Source organism: Scatophagus argus, chromosome 1 (assembly GCF_020382885.2).
Source record: "Scatophagus argus isolate fScaArg1 chromosome 1, fScaArg1.pri, whole genome shotgun sequence".
NCBI classification, from domain to species: domain Eukaryota; kingdom Metazoa; phylum Chordata; class Actinopteri; family Scatophagidae; genus Scatophagus; species Scatophagus argus.
Window position 1 is genome coordinate 23,317,415 of NC_058493.1, and position 16,386 is coordinate 23,333,800.

Below are 16,386 nucleotides of genomic sequence, written 5' to 3' on the forward strand. Positions count from 1 at the left end.
TCATCCATCGCTTCTCATTCTCTCCTAACTCTCGCCATGTTATCTAATCAATTGAGGTGTATTGCTGGGGTGAGTGCTTGTGTGCTCTGTGCATGCATGCGTGCATTTCTGTTGGGATGCTGACCTCTTTCTGTCTGTACAAAGTTAGGTTTGGCAGCACAACACTGATATCATTATCAGCCATACTATTATCAGGCATCTGTCCCCACAATCTGGCTTATTCACCGAGCACTGTTAGCCTGCAAACTGCATGGGCAGAGGAAATGATAATTTGAAAATTATTCCCCTGACATTGTAAATTCTGACCATTTGGGATGCAAATATAACCAATGTTTTTCCTTCATAATTTTACAGCTCTTGTTGCATCAGTAGGACTTATATTGATACTGTGAATAATATGGCTTTTGCTTATAGAATTAGTTTTTAGTTACATTTTTTTGTATTTTAGATATATAACAAATATGTTTAGATAAAAGTTTGACCCTTTTTATTTTTGATTATGGTAGTACAGTTGCTGTTAAAATACAGTGATGAACTAGATGTTTTCCTCAGTGTTCATTTTTACAGTTATCCAAACAATATCATCAGACAGTGCATTACCCTTCTCCACCTTCAGGGATTCTACAGATCTAATGCTGTCTTCTTCAGTGCTGATTAGTTACTGCTATTTAAGATATAACTAAACTAAAACTAAATCGGAACTATGAAATTATCTGCTCTGTCTGGAGGAATTTCATCGATGCAGGAGAAAGCATTTGCTCAGAATAGCTACGTCTATGCCTGCGTTACATTACCCGCCTCTGACACTTTTTATCAAAGTTAAGTGGAACAACAACCGCAAACAAATTGTCATTAAACTGTACATCAGTCACTCCCCCACTCATCCAAGAACAATGTCCTTTTATAAATTGGACAGCAAATGTTGTATTGATCTGCGCTGCTCCTCCTTCTGTTTCGCTGTTTACTCTCCTTATGCTGCTGAACTTGGAGTGACCTGAATGCTCGTCTTGTTTATAGCCTCCAGTGACAATGTAGTCCCCTCTCACCCTTTCGCTCTCCCTGCCTCTCTCTTGCTCTCTCACCTGTGTAGTTACACAGATCATCCACTGGTTGCGTGTCTTCTCGTGTAATACCATCTAAATGCTGTTATTTTATTCCTGTGTGTGTTTGTGGCTCTGCAGATAAATGCCCAAGATATCCGCTATCAAGAGCAGCTTGGCCATGGAAACGGAGGCACAGTTTACAAGTAAGTATTTGCTGGCTCTCACATTGAGGCACCAACACTACAAGACCACAGCACAATCACAGATAATGACAGTGTGGCAATGCCTCTTTACAGTTCAAACACTAAGGAAGAATGTCTCAGTTAGTGCCCAGTTTTAGACTGATATGTAATACGAGTCCTGACTTATTTTTTTTTCTACATTTTTTTTTTATATGACAAAAACATCACTCACTAAGGGTCTGTGATGGGTACTCTATTGTTCACAACCCTTCTCCTGTTCCTTCATCTGTCCATTTATCTCTCAGTTTTGGTATGACATCGATCAGGCTGGTTTGTGTCTATTCCTGCATTTATTTATTCTACTTTGAAGGTTGCAAACATATATGATATTGATTTTGGGGCTGTAAAGTATGACACCAATGGACTTAATCTGTCTATAGTACAGCACATTACCTGCCACGATAGAAGAGCTCCATCTTCTCTAGCTAGACAAATGTATTACTGCCCTGCAAACGTTATGACAAGGTTGGCATTTGTGTTGCAGCTTCTGTCCTTCTTTCCCCACCTTGTGTTTCCTTCTTCCCATCAATCCTTACCTATTGAGCTGTTTTATTGAGATTGAAGTATTGATCACTTCTCAGGCTAACCTTGACTTGACAGAGTGGTCTGCCTCACACAGTCCCAAGCCAGCCCAGTAAATTTCCTATCTAGCAAATCCACATGACTGTGGGTTTTTTTTTCACCCCTTCCTTTCCAACCACCTTTCACCATTTTATGACTGAAAGATAGTTTCACAAGAGCCAGTTTCTCATAGTTGTACAAGCGGGAGATTGCTGATAAGTTTGGCACTAGAAATGGTTACACTGCACTGGTGAAGGCCAATATTGCATGTCCAACAACTTCTCAGTCAATTTAGCCCAGCAAGAAATCCATATGCTTTGGTGCTGAAATATTTATGGCTGGAAAGAGAAGAGGAAAAAATATAAATAAAAACAGCCTGATGGGGTCTGCTATTTTGGTGAAGACTGTTTTATTTTATGTCTCTCATTTTGTTAGTTATTAGAGGAACCAAAACATACTTTTCAACTGCTTGAAGATCTGAGCTGAATCAACATTCATTCATTCATTTCAAGTCAGTTGTTACTGACAATTTTGGATCATTACAACATTATCAGTTTTGTATTGGCGTGTAAACCAAGTGCCTACATAATGAATCTGTGAGCATAAATGATATGCTCCACCTGCAAAAATGAGACAGGAAGGTCCCAACTGACGTCACCAGTCCCCATCCCTACTGAGGACTGCTAGGGTCCTCATCCTTCTATGCATCAACAGATGCTTTTTCAGACACTTTTAGGATGCTTGTAAGTCATTGTCTAAGCCCAACTCCTCACCCTACTCAGGCTTATGCTTCCAAAACTACTACATCTGCATCCTTTCTGACTTGCCGGGTCCCTCTCTGCTGAGTCGGCAGTAGCTTACTAAGCACCGACTGTGCTCTGGGCAGCCTCTTTACTGCAAAAACCTTAAGAAGGTTCTACTCTGACTGCATGTACCCAATCTCTAAAATGACACTGAACAGCCAGGCTCAATGATGAAACCTAAAATCAGTCTGAATATAGCCTCAAACCAGCAAAACTGTATTATCAAAGTCTGTCCAGTAGAATATTTAATCGTAGTGTACTTTTTGAATAGTGACTTCAATGATCACCTTTTACCATGGGAAACAAATGAATTTAATATGTCAGTCATTAGTATATTAAACAGTATACGCTAGTGTTTGTCGCTCTCCTGCCTCTATACTGGTGTTAATTGCGTGAGTGGCCTTGACATCCCCTCCTAAAACTTTTCATCACTAACTGTTAATTGGCTCCCTGTTTTTTCATTTTAATTATATTGTCACAGTCAGTAAAAGCTCCAAATGTTTAATATTGTTCTCCCTCCCCCAATTTCTCACTTCAACATATTTAATCAACTGATTACAACTTAAGTCAAGTCCTCTTCTCTGTAAATATCTCTTGACAAGTATTTAATTCTAAAAGTAAATTAGCGTAATTTAAGACAAAAACAGTGATACAGTAAGTACATTAGAATTATCCGCTCTGTCTTCAGAAAAGCTTTATCATGGTGGGATTTTCTTAAGGGTCTGGACAGGAAAGAGATAATCCTGTCAGGTGCGTAAAGAGATGGAAATGGAAGGAGTCTATTTTGGAAAGATCCCCTTTCTGGCCTTTGGCTTTTGTTTCTGTACAGAGACACAAAAAATGGCTTTAGTTTAGCATGGATTGGTCTAATTGCCTGCAACATACTTTAATGCCTTCAGTTTTTTGTGTTTACATATTATTTGTCAGTCTTTTTTTATAGTAAAAAATAGTGAAAAAAATCAAGATATGAAAAGTTGTTTTTATGGTTAAATAAAGACTTTATGTTGTGCATTGGTTGGATAATGCTACGGAGATTTCACTTTCAAACATCAGCTAAAGAAAGAAAGAAAAGGCATCTGTTATTGCCTGCTTCAGACTGCAGTTTATTAAAAGCTGGGTTACATTCACACAGTGGCTCTGGCCATTGTACACTGAAAAAGAACCGATGCTGAAACTTTGGATCAAGGCAGTATCACCCAAAGCAGGTCAAACGAGACAGAAATCCCCATGTCCCATGATCAGATGACATGGAAACTGCTTCTGATCAGCTGAATTCACCATCTGTCACATGGTGTTGCATCACTTCTTATCATGTGCAAGTGTTTTGATGTGGTACAGTCCTCCAATGTGTGATGCCCTCACCATTTAAAAGAAAACAAACCAAAAAAACCCCAACAACTTTATCCATACGCAACAAGGACCTGGACAGGTTTCTCGCTTGCTTAGAAACCAATTCTCTGTCGTCTTCAGCCTCTACCCTTTGGTCCAGCTTATATTAGACTTATCACGTGTGAAAAGCGCTACCACTCCCCACCTTTTAACCTCTTAGCCCATTTATGACCCAGAGCCATTTAGACTCAATTGGATGTTACCAGCAGCTCAGCTCTCCATAGCCACACACTGACCTAGCCATCCATCAATGTCGGCCCTTGTTTTTTATTACACACTCTCTCAGAGGTCCATCTTGTCCACCAATCTAACTGACTCTATGGCTTATAAATACAAAAACAAGGACACACAGGCTATTTTTGTGACTCATGGATCCAGTGGTGCAATTAAAAAAAAAAAAAAAAAAAAAAGGACATTTATTTGTCTGGGGCTGTGGTGACATCTCCTTAGACACCCACGCCGGTCCCTTTAGTCTCGCAGCCCATTTTCTCCATTGATTTTGTTTTTTAACCTCATTGATTACACTGCATGTTGAAAGGCCAAACCTCTTTGGTTAAGTGGTGGTAACCTAGTGTGACGTATCCAGATATTTTAGATTGTGTCTAGAACCAGCTGAATGGGATTGCTAAACTATAATGCTGACGAGACACTCCTTTAGTGAAGCTTAATACAACACACCTCCACCATGAATCTAACATTCCCGAGTGTTATTACATTCAGTTTAATCCCGAACTGATCACCAATGACTTGTGTGTCATTTTCAGTTAGTGCTGTGATTGCGTTAGTGTACAATTAGTATTAATTAAGCAAGTTTATAAAGAAATGCTTTTGATCTACACTGAAAATAATTAGTTAGTTAAAGTCAAAAATTTAGGCCTGGGTTTTGGTGTTGCCTTTGGTGCTGAATATTTGGATTGTAAGTGTGAGTGTTATTGAAATAATTTGTATTTCTCCTGTTTTGGCTCTTTGAGTATTTGAGTATTATCTAAAAAGTGTTATTTGAGGCCTGTGTTTTGTTTTGTTTTTTTGCTGAGATCTTGGCAACAGTTACATATACTTCCAGTTTTAAACAACCTTAATCAACTCATAAACAACACCTTACCACCATAAAGAACCAAACAAACAAACACATACACACACCACCACACCAGTACAGTTCTAGCTAACTACTTTACTAGGTTGCGCTGCGGTCAGTTCCAGTGTTATTAATTAGGTCAGACAAAGTCCCTTCCAGAGGGGATCAACCACATCCAAGATTGGCTGCCATATCTTAATAAATCCATTGTCATGGAGGGTGTGAGTCAGTTTTTCTAGAGGGCGTATTCTCAATACCTCCTAATACCAATCATCCAGTGTAGGAGTGTCCTTGTGACCGGTGTTGTTAAAAAAAATAATACTTTCACTTACAAAATCTTCAAAAAACATTATTTAGTGTTTTACAGCCTCAAGCTAAATGATTATGAAATAACTGCTATATGAAATGATTGTTTCAGTATTTGGTATCCACTGGAGGTTAGTGTGATACAATTATGTTCCAATTAAACTTAAATGGGACATAATATAAAGCGTAAAATGTACAATACAGACATAAAAAACAGAAATTATACAAAGAACAAACTGCTCCTTTCATACACAGTCATGATACTCTCACCTGTTACCAGTTAAACATGAAAATTTAATGCAAAAGTTAACATTCCCACTAAAATTGTGACTCATATCACAGTCACAATATCTGTTTTTTTGTGCATATTGTTCTGCTGTTCTACACAGCTGCTGGTCCAGAGACTGTCTCATTAAAATGACGTTGGACTTAACTTTGGAGGCTATTCGAGTGGATGAAGTACAATTTGACAACAAACAGCCATCGTGCTGCTGTAATTTCTCTCTCTGCCGCGAGTAGCCTGCTCTCAAAAGTAACATCAGAGTCCATTCATGAAATTAAGGAATATTAACTTTGACTTTTTTTCTTTTTAATCATGGTAAGATTTAAACAAAACAGACCTTTAAATCTGAGCTCCTCATGTGTTGGATATTTAGGAAGGCCAGCTTGTCCATGTCTGTGTGTACATGCACGTCTGTCTGTCTTTTGTCAGTTAGGAGACCCGTTATATCTCTATCAGGTGAGAGAGTCGGAGAGTAGGGAAGGCAGCCCGTCATCCATGTGGCAGTGTAAAAGTACCATGTTAGCCCTGATCCAGGAGGCCAGTCTCCCTAACCCACAACCCCAACTTCAGAGACATAGAGATGCCCTATGAATACTGCATGATGGAGCTTTTATTACAGAGCGGGCTGGAGTGTAAATAAGATCCAGGCAATGGGGCACGTTTACTGGGGTCAGATCAGGGGGAAGTGGCGGGGGGTGGCTATGTAACCTTGTCCCCACATCTCCCGCTGTCACAAGCCTGTCACAGTAACTCATACAGGGATGCTCGGCCCTGAGGTGGTCAAGGACGGTCTGAGAATAAAGCTTTAACTAAGCAGTAGTCACATGTGTTAAAGTTGTGGTTATGTGCATTCTGCCACACGTATGTCTTTCTGCGTGTCGAGAATTGAACAACTACAAGTTGCTTAGAATGGGGGAAGACATGGTTTAATCTCTTTTCAGATTGCCTGACACACACTCACTCAGCCTGCCCAGGCAGTATTTGACACATCTACCCTTCCAATCTTGCCTCAATTAACATCTTCATCTTAATTAAGAGGCAGCAGTCATGCTTAACTGATATTGATTGTAGCTTAAAGGAAGACAGAGACATCAAAATGGAAACAAGGCCATCAGCCTCATGTGCAAAGAATTCTTCCAGGTAAATATGACTTTACCCCCAACAGTCTTGGGGCAAAAAGAAGTAACACTGTCCACTCAAGTCAGGAGAAGACTAATAATTAAAGGCTTCATATCGTTTATGTGTAAACCTTTGGTCATCGCTACTTGATAGCCGACAAAGCTTGTCATGTGGCTTGAAACAAAGTTGGACACGTTCTAGAAACAAACAATAATTGCTGGTTCAACATTTGTGATCACACCACATGTGAAATTAAATAGCTCAGTATGTGCGATTGCTGTGGATTCTCTGGACAGCTTGAAATGTAAATGTTAAGTTCTTTTTTGTGTTTTCCACTGAATCTGTGTAAAGTTTAGTTTTGTTGTTGAACGTAGAAGTGGTGAGACTGTTATCAAACGTGTAAACAGCAGCTCACATACAGCAACATACAGCTTCAGAGCAGTGTTTGTTCTACAGTACCTGTGCGTAAATACCTGACATGCCGCTAATAGGTGTCATTAATTAAAGGCCTTGGCTAGTTTTGGGGTGTCTGGCCGAAGAGCAACGTGATAGTCCAATCTAAGACACATTAATCACACCTTGTGCCATACACATACTCTCTGGAAGACCCACTGATAGGTGAGCAGCCAGGTATCGCATTCACTAAAGCTGCTTGCAAGCTAACCAGACTGTGTGACGTCCACTGTCCCCACTTCATCCCCCATCACCTGACAGCTGTTGGACAGTCTTCGTCCTTGAGGATTGTATGTTGAGACGTCCTGAGGTATTGTCGCTGGTGCCGTAAACCGACCTTCGACGGCTGTAACTAAAGCCGATGTTTGGCATTAAGGAGTTTGATAATTAAATCATTACTGGGACGGTCTGTGACTGCTGCTTTACTTGCAACTCAAAACTCTGTCTGGAACAGGTCGTGATAGGGCTGACTGGATCTGGTTTTGGGTGGTGACCATTAAAAGAAATAGCAGAGATATTTTGTCACGCTGACTCTACTATTTCTCAGAAGCGCAGAAGACCTGCTGCATTTTTATTTCGTGCCATTTATATCCTTTCGTATCAGCTGAGCTTTATCCCCACGTTTGTACGTTATTGGTAATATTCTGTTATTGCTGTGATCAATTTTAGTTAATGTATTAACCACGTTGGAACATTGTGTAATGGTTGCAATGGGACTGTTTCTTTTAGATTGAAAGATATACAGAATGGTCAAGGCTCCTCAGTATGAAGAAAATTCAGTTGAAAAATCAAAACACAAAAGCTCAAGTTGCCTTTTTAATTAAGTCAAATAACTGCTTTCTTCAGCTTGGTTTCATATCATCTCCTGTTCTGTTCCTCTAGAGCGTACCACGTTCTTGGCAGGCGAGTTTTAGCTGTCAAGGTGAGATCTCCTTCCACGTTTCATAAGTGACCCTCAGACTTGTGCACTCCGTCAAAACATCAGCAGAAATTGTTAATTTTGTCTTTATTAATGCCTGTACCTTTTTATTTGCTCATGTTTGATTACAGGTCATTCCCCTGGATATCACAGTGGAATTACAGAAGCAGATCATGTCGGAATTAGAAATCCTGTACAAGGTTAGTTTTGACTGATTACAGCTGTTCTTCTTTACCAAAACAATTTCTCTTTTGTCCACTGACTGTTGCTGTCCAACTGGAGCTACAATGTCAGTAAACCAAGAGTCTAAAGTGTCATTCAGAGTTTTTCAGCTGAATTACAATTAAAGTTCAAGGAATTCTACTGTTAATTTTTTTCATTAAATGCATGATGTTTCCAAAGGCACTAATCATTTTAAATAAAAAAAATCTGATTTTTGCCATAATTGAGTAGCTCTATAAATCAGTGCCACTTTTGCCCTCAGAGTTCTGGTCAAATAATCACTTTTTGGCCAGTTTCTTAATGAGAATAGCATATAAACAAATTCTTTAGTATCCCAGATAAATATTTTGGCTTGCTCTTAATGATCGCACCGTCTCTTCTCTTGATTGCAGTGTGATTCACCGTACATCATCACTTTCTTCAGTGCCTTTTTTGTAGAGAACAGGATATCCATATGCACAGAATTTATGGATGGTGAGTTTTGTCTGTGGCTGAAACCAGTGGATCATATGTTCTCTCTCTGCTTGCCACAGCTGTGTAGAAGAGACTTTGGGGAACTGTCTTCTGTCTCTCTACTCTGTATCCATTTACACTTCTGCAGATCAAGAGAACGTCTTATCGCTGTGAGCTGCTTACCATGCCTGTGTGCTAAAAGCTACAAGGGTGTGATAAATCTTGACTTAAGTGCATCTGTAGGTGTGTTTGTACGTGTGTGTGTGTGTGTGTGTCTAGATTTGTGTGACATGGGGGACTGTCTGTGTTTTTAGGTTTGTGTGTGTTTGTCCAAGTGTGTGTTAATGCAGTGATTCCCCAGTTTCACACATTTCGCAGCCTGTCAACAAAGTCTGTCCAACCTCTCAGCTCTCTTTACTTCATAAAACTTTTCTTTGAGCAGTCATTTCCATTTGTACTTGATTATTTCAAACAAGGAATCGCAATATTGGGAAGGTTGAAACAGCATAAGGAAATATTGACTTTGTAATATTGTCTCTTGTTTTCTCTCACACGACAGATTAATGCTTGTGTCAGCAAATGGAATTACAACTAACATTTTAAAATTTATCTCAAACGAATTCTCTGCATTTAAACCGTCTTCAGCGTTATGTATGGTGGACAGCTGATGTGCAGAAATTTGAAAAGCTCGTTTTCTTCTGTAGTTTGTTTTTGTTAGTTTAGGTTCAGGAAGGCACACATCACAAATGTTTGTCAATTAAATCAAATTTGTGCTAGTTTCAGCCAATGCTTTTGTGAATGCTCATCTTAACTTCTCTTTTAAACCTTGAATATATATAAATATTTATTTTGTCTCAATTTCCAGTGTAAAAAAAAAACAACTGTTTTTTCTTGTCAAAGGTGCCTGTTTAGGCTACGAAGCCTTGCGGGAAATGCTTGATCTGGATCCAAATTATTTTTGTCAGCTGTTTTTGGATATGTGTGGAGTGTTACTGTGTGGCCAACATGAATTTGGCTGTGCCTTGTGCCAAAAAAGGCCATTCAGAGATTAGTTAACAAATTGCACATATCTCTTTCATTACCTGAGAGAATACTTTGTCTTTTCCAGGTGGTTCTCTCGACGTGTACAAAAGAATTCCAGAGCACGTCCTGGGGAGGATAGCAGTGGCAGTAAGTTTTAATGAAATACTTAAAATCTCCCCATTAGTGGTGTGATTACTCAGTGAAAAGCAGTTGTATTGAGAGGTGTGTTCTGGGGTTCATAGGAACATTTATTTAAGATTGTATTCTGTTGGAGAGTGATGGTCCGTGTGTGCCTGGCGGTCCCAGTTTTCAGTGTGACCTGTTATTTGTTTGTCGGATACAGAACAGGTCTGAGGAGAAAACTCATTTTATTAACGAAATAAAAGAAAAGAGAACCACAGGTGTGAATTTTTCAATTAGCTTCTGTTCGGTGAAGTGACGGACAAAGTCGGTGTTGTTTTCCCCTTGTCCTCCCCTCTGTCCCCAGCTCCCTCCCTGTCTACTCTCAAAACATTTTAATCGAAATGGCCTTGATGTTGATAAATACATGTCCCTTTTCCACACTCATTATCCTTCCCCTGTCTCCACCTCCTCCCTGTCACACCCCCCCTTAACTTTGTCCATAATCAAACAATGACAGCTCTTTAGTCAGTGTTAATTCTAATTCACAGCTTTCCCTCCTCTCCACTGTCACAGTTGTTAATTATCACAGAAGGAAAAGCACCCAAGAGGGTGTGAGTGAAGCTGTGTACTGCAGTATTCACACCACTACCTTTTGAGGCAGCAGGACTTCAGAGAGCTTTTGTGCTCCCTTAATTTATCTCAGTGCTGGCGTGCATCAGAGATGGATGACAGGAGCCTAAAGGCTGGAACCAGCTCTCACATCCCTTAAATGAAAACATCACCACAAAGCAGTATTGCACATCGGGAGATGAGTAGTACTTAAAAATATGATGATTATGTGGCTGTTGTTTCAGTCCAGTCAGACGGGTGGAGTCGTGATCACTGAAAAACAAGTGCCTCTCTTCTCCTACCCTCTTTACCAAAAACTAGTGCTTGCACTAGTGCAAGAGACCTCGGGTGCTCCTGGATATTCTGTCCATAAAACCATGAACAAAAGTACAGACAAGTCACAACACTGTGGAAACCCAGTGCCTACAGTTGCACTGGATGACCTTTGTTGTACAGGATGCCATTACAGCTCTCACTCCTTAACCCATTCTGCCATAGCACCACCAACAACATAGCTTGAAGCCTATTTACAGATTACTGGACAACATCGATACAGCATCAGAGATGTATATAACAACAGAAAACAGCACAGTAGTATCCAAACCTTTTCAGAATTTCAGGTTGAGTCTTGTCTAAACCCTTGACTGATCTCAATCAGTGATGTTTACCATAACAGCCAGGTTGTGAGTTGTAAACAAGGTTATTATCATTTTTTCCCTACCTAGAACTTAAGTTTGTATAGTTTAGCTGTTAGTAATCACTCCACATTAACCGAGCGAATGTATTATTCAGCCATGTCCTGGTTAAACTGTGAATGATGTCAAAATTTTTTTTTGCTTTTGTCTGTTTAGGTAGTTAAAGGCCTGACATATCTGTGGAGCCTGAAGATACTTCACAGAGGTGAGTAAGAAAGTGTGCAGGCTGTGTGTTTATTAAAAAAAAAGGGGCAGAGTTGATAAGACAAGCTAGTGCTGATGCTGCAGTTGTATCAAGCAGTTTGTCTCCGCAGATGTCAAGCCCTCCAATATGCTGGTGAACACCCGGGGACAAGTCAAGCTCTGTGACTTTGGTGTCAGCACACAGGTACACTGATTTGTTTGTGTGTGCGTGATGGAGAGAGACAGAGACAGAGGGAAAGCATGGACAATTGTCTTCCTGTTCAGTCTGTGTGTGTGTGTGCGCGCACAGATCTGTGTGCATATGGTCAGCCTGTCAATCACTGCATTCATTTTCAACTCAAAACATCAGCGCTGTCCCAAGGGTCTTCCTCTCATATTAACTCCACCCCCCCACCTCCATTGTTCTGCAGCCTCAAAAAAATCACTTGTTATAATTCTGACCCAACCACACACACACATCAGCAAAGCCTCATTGATATGTATTCAGTAGATGTGGTGAAAGCGTGGGTGGCAGACAATAGCCTAGTCATTTTGTGTGTGTGTGTGTGTCGCAGTGTGTGTTTGTAAAGTAATCATTGGGGACAGACCTTCAGCGTTCCCCAAAACATCAACCCTGAAGACTCTGTCTCCTTTTTCAGTACACACACACACACACACACACACACACACACACACACACACCATCACTTCTGCTGCAAATTGTTATTCATTTTTAACCTCCACTTCGTTGGACTCTCCAAGGTGAATTTTGCAACCTCTATGAGTAACACTAGCTGCATTGACTTGTCCTCTGTCTTTTTAACTTTATTTTTCTGTTTATCTCTCTGTCACACATACCACACACACACACACACACACACACACACACACACACACACACACACACACACACACTGTAGGGCATGCTCCAAAAAAAAAAAAAAAAAAAAAGCCATAAGGGAACAGACACTCATTATCACAGTCCTGTCATTGATGGCATGTGCCTTTGTATCTGCACACACACACACGCACACACGCACGCTCTCACTAATGTCTCCTTGTCTTACTCTTCTTCCCTTGAGCGAGGGTTGAGAGCAGCCCGAAATATCACCTGACATGTCAATAGATTTAGATAATGTAAGTTCAGCTCCTGTCTTTTTTTTTTTTTTTTTAAATCCCTAATATAGGAAAACCAAGTAATGATTCCTCAAAGTTATTTATACAGGTTAAGGTTTATTATATTCAGTTGAATAGTCTAAATTTATAATGATATGCAGTGTAATTATTTGTGTATCCTCTTTACTTACTCATTTGCAGTTGGTGAATTCTATCGCTAAAACGTATGTGGGAACTAACGCATACATGGCGGTGAGTGTTCCCTTTCAGTTCATTCTCATGCGAAATATTTTTAAAGTTGCATATGGGAAGAAGTGAGCTAACTTTGACTCTTTTTGATGTTTGCTTTTGCTCCGTAGCCGGAAAGGATATCGGGAGAACAGTACGGCATCCACGCAGATGTCTGGAGTGTGGGAATCTCGTTCATGGAGGTACGACTGTGCTTAAATGGCTTCATGCTATACCTGGCGTTTGTACACAGAGGGATGTGTGGGGAATTTATGCAGAGAAAGTTATTTAATTTTCCATAGTTAGGTGTCATATACTTCATATCATCATCATAAGATGCATATGTTTTTATGTTCTCACGTGTGCACACAACAGAGTCTGTTCATCTCTCCCAGTAGTGTTGCTTGACTGACACCCTGCGTTTTCGAATAACATTTTAATTTCAGTATTACACTTCCCCGGTTTCGTGTCCTTCCACTGACGTTATTGATTCTCCATCTGTTTCTGTCCACAGCTCTCCCTCTGCAGTATAACAAATGATGTGGGCTTCTGCCTCGCCTTTGTTTGTCAATAATGCTTAATAACATTACAATTATAACAATAATGGATGAGTTCACAGAGAAGGAGCCATGTCAAAATTATTGACATGATCTTTGTGTGATAAAGATAGAGTTTTATAGCAGTGGGTCCCCCTGGCCCTGTTCACTTTATTTCTGACTGTGGATGTGTGCATTAAGCTAAATGAAATGGCGTGCAGTCCCACTCCATTTGGATTGATCTTTAGCCTACTAGTTGGTCTATTTATGTTCAAGGAGAGACCGTGAGCATTTTGACATTTTAATAACGTAATGTTGCCAATAAGCTGCCCTTGACCAAGATGAAAAATGCCCACCCCAAGTGAATTGCCAAATGTCAGGGAGAGCTGTCACCCAACCCCCCAGCCAAAATAACACACATACACGTATTACATCCTCGATCCTGTCCTCCTCTTTATCCCTTCCTTTTGTTCTCTGCAGGTGGTAATTGTGTGTGTGTGTGTGTTGGGGGGGGGGGGGTTATTAACTAATAGCTGATGTTGTTTGATGAAAGAGGTGTTATCAGCAGGTGGGGACTAAGCCCACCTCAAAGACAGAAAGTCTTAAGTTTTCCATGCTTCGGTGGCTCTAGCAGCAGTTTCCTTCTGTGTCTCCTCTTACATTCCATGCCATTACGACTCTGGCAATGGAAAGACGTGTATACATTAATACAAGTGTGGGTACATTATCATGAGTGTCTGTGTAGTAGGATGGAGTTCCATCACCCATGCAAGAAATTCTACTTTCGTGAATTGTTATTTGTCAGAAGTGTTGATTCAACTGTGAGGGCCCTTTTAAAGCCATCATTTCTTGTGTTGTTATTATTATATTGTTTGTTTTATATACTGTACACATACACACTCAAGCTCATGCTGGGTAAAATATAAAGTTACTTAAATTGCCCTTTGTAAGCTGCACAAAAGTAAGCTTTATGTAAGGGTTGTTTGACTGGATTACGTTAGCTTGTGTAGGTGTTCATAGATATTGCTGTGTTTTTCATTATGTCCAGAAGAATTTAAGAACATCCTAATTGTTTTCTTTACACAGTTGGCGCTGGGCATGTTCCCCTATCCACAGGTGAGTGATTTTCATTGTTTCATTGTTTCGTATTTTAGGCTAATTGTTTTTTTTTTTTAATCAATCTCAACCTAAAAAAAACATTAAAAAGGAAATATTTGTATAAACTCATTCAGCCTGTGAAATAGGTTTTTAAAAAAAGTATTTAATAAGATGCATTCATGTCCATTTTAGACACTAGTGTTTACTGATATAAGGTTTTCTAATGATTACAAACATCAAATATTATCTTAGTCTTCCAGAATGAGACTAAGATATCATCTCGACCTCGAAATATAATTTTCAGTCCATATTACTTTCTGCATTAGTTGTTCAGTATTGACTTTAAATGCATAAATCTGCTGTTTGGGATCATTTTTTTCCCCTCATTACACTAAGTTAAAATCCCGCTCAAATGTAATTGCCGACCACAGAAGTGACTTCCCAATCCCATCAAGTCTTAATTAGCCTATTTAAGATGGGTTTATCTCACTAATCCCTAGCTGAGCAATCTCAATCTGGTTACCTCAGGTTACCTCCTGGCCCCACATCTTCATGAAATGTGAATCTAATGAAGAGTTTCTCCTCAGAACCACAGTTCATTGTGATTGTGTGAAATTTGTGCATTCAAAACCTTAATTATATGAAGGAAAAGTTGTTTTTATTTTCCACCGTAACAAGGCAGCCATGGATACGTCCTGCAACTTTTCGTGTCATGCGCGAAGAATATAGTGTAAGGTGCGTTTTGGCACATTTGATCATTCTCTGTCTAATTTTCCTGCAACACTTGGACTGTGCCGTCAGTTAAATGTAAACTCATTGTGGTTGATTAAAGAAGCAGAGTGTGATGTAACTGCTACATTATCTGCCCGAGGATTGCCTGAGTGACTGATACCTTCTGGCAACCGTCCTTCCTGGTCACAATGGAACCAGTACATTTAACACTGAAGTTGGATGACAAGACAATCTCAATATCTGTGCATTTAAATGAACTAAGATTTCTTTGAGCTATTTTGAACGATAATGCCAGTTACTCCTGTTTAAAGCCGTTATCCTGTTAATATCAAGAATTAATTCAGCAACTAGTCGTGTATTTCCACAGTCCTCAGGCATCCGTGAGACAAACTGCAGTCATGATGCAGCTATGGACATACTTTGTTGTCATTAGTTCTTAATCCATGATGAAAAGCATGTGTTCAAAGCCCTTCCATCATTTAATCATGTCAGTTGTTAGTGCGTTAGAGGTGGTTTAATCTACCCTCCATGATATAAAGAGACTAGGCAAAATATTAAAGATACTTCTGAGTTTATAGTTTAGGCTCTCCACTGTCACGCAGCATTCCTTTTCTCAGTGTTAATTTTTCCCTAACTCCATATGGTACTGCAGACAGTTCACCTGCAGGCTGTAGCAGGACGGTGTGGCGAGAGCGCTCGGATCCAGCTCGTCAGGCGCAGCCAGCCAAAGTCCTCGGGCCTAAGCTGTCATTTTTGCAGATGCTGGCACAGCTGTCTGTGCAAAACCTCCTGCTACACTTCACAGAGAACATTTTAGTACAGGCTGAGGGAGAAGTTGGAGGAGATGAGAGAGAGAGAGAGAGAGATCAGAAGTCAGTGGCATCTGAATTTTACTACAGACAAGCGAAAGATTCGGGACTAGTTGTTGAAGTTGAATTTGGCACACATTGGTGATTTGCACTTTTGAAAAGCCAGTTTTAGCCTTGTTTGTGCTCTTTTGTTCACTCTTTACATGTGTGCTTGCCAGTTGCTGTCATTTGTGGATGTTTAGTTGATGCATTATCTCATTCATTCCATTGTGTGTGTGTGTGTGTGTGTGTGTGTATACGCACAGGGGAGTCATCACCTCATGTTTGTCGTGATTAGAGATGGTCTCTTTAATTCCACTCCACCAC

The 16,386-nt window shown here is 40.0% G+C and overlaps 1 protein-coding gene across 1 annotated transcript in view; it reads left to right on the top strand.

Annotated features, from left to right (window-relative positions):
- The window catches only part of map2k5 (mitogen-activated protein kinase kinase 5), a 46,940-nt gene that overhangs the window by 8,606 nt on the left and 21,948 nt on the right, over nucleotides 1–16,386 (top strand). Inside the window, exons 8-17 of the mRNA XM_046393258.1 lie at nucleotides 1,182–1,246; nucleotides 8,157–8,196; nucleotides 8,325–8,393; nucleotides 8,808–8,889; nucleotides 9,977–10,038; nucleotides 11,475–11,523; nucleotides 11,633–11,706; nucleotides 12,819–12,869; nucleotides 12,977–13,048; nucleotides 14,468–14,497. Of these exons, the coding sequence (XP_046249214.1) occupies nucleotides 1,182–1,246; nucleotides 8,157–8,196; nucleotides 8,325–8,393; nucleotides 8,808–8,889; nucleotides 9,977–10,038; nucleotides 11,475–11,523; nucleotides 11,633–11,706; nucleotides 12,819–12,869; nucleotides 12,977–13,048; nucleotides 14,468–14,497 (594 nt within the window). The remainder of the gene's footprint in view (nucleotides 1–1,181; nucleotides 1,247–8,156; nucleotides 8,197–8,324; nucleotides 8,394–8,807; nucleotides 8,890–9,976; nucleotides 10,039–11,474; nucleotides 11,524–11,632; nucleotides 11,707–12,818; nucleotides 12,870–12,976; nucleotides 13,049–14,467; nucleotides 14,498–16,386) is intronic.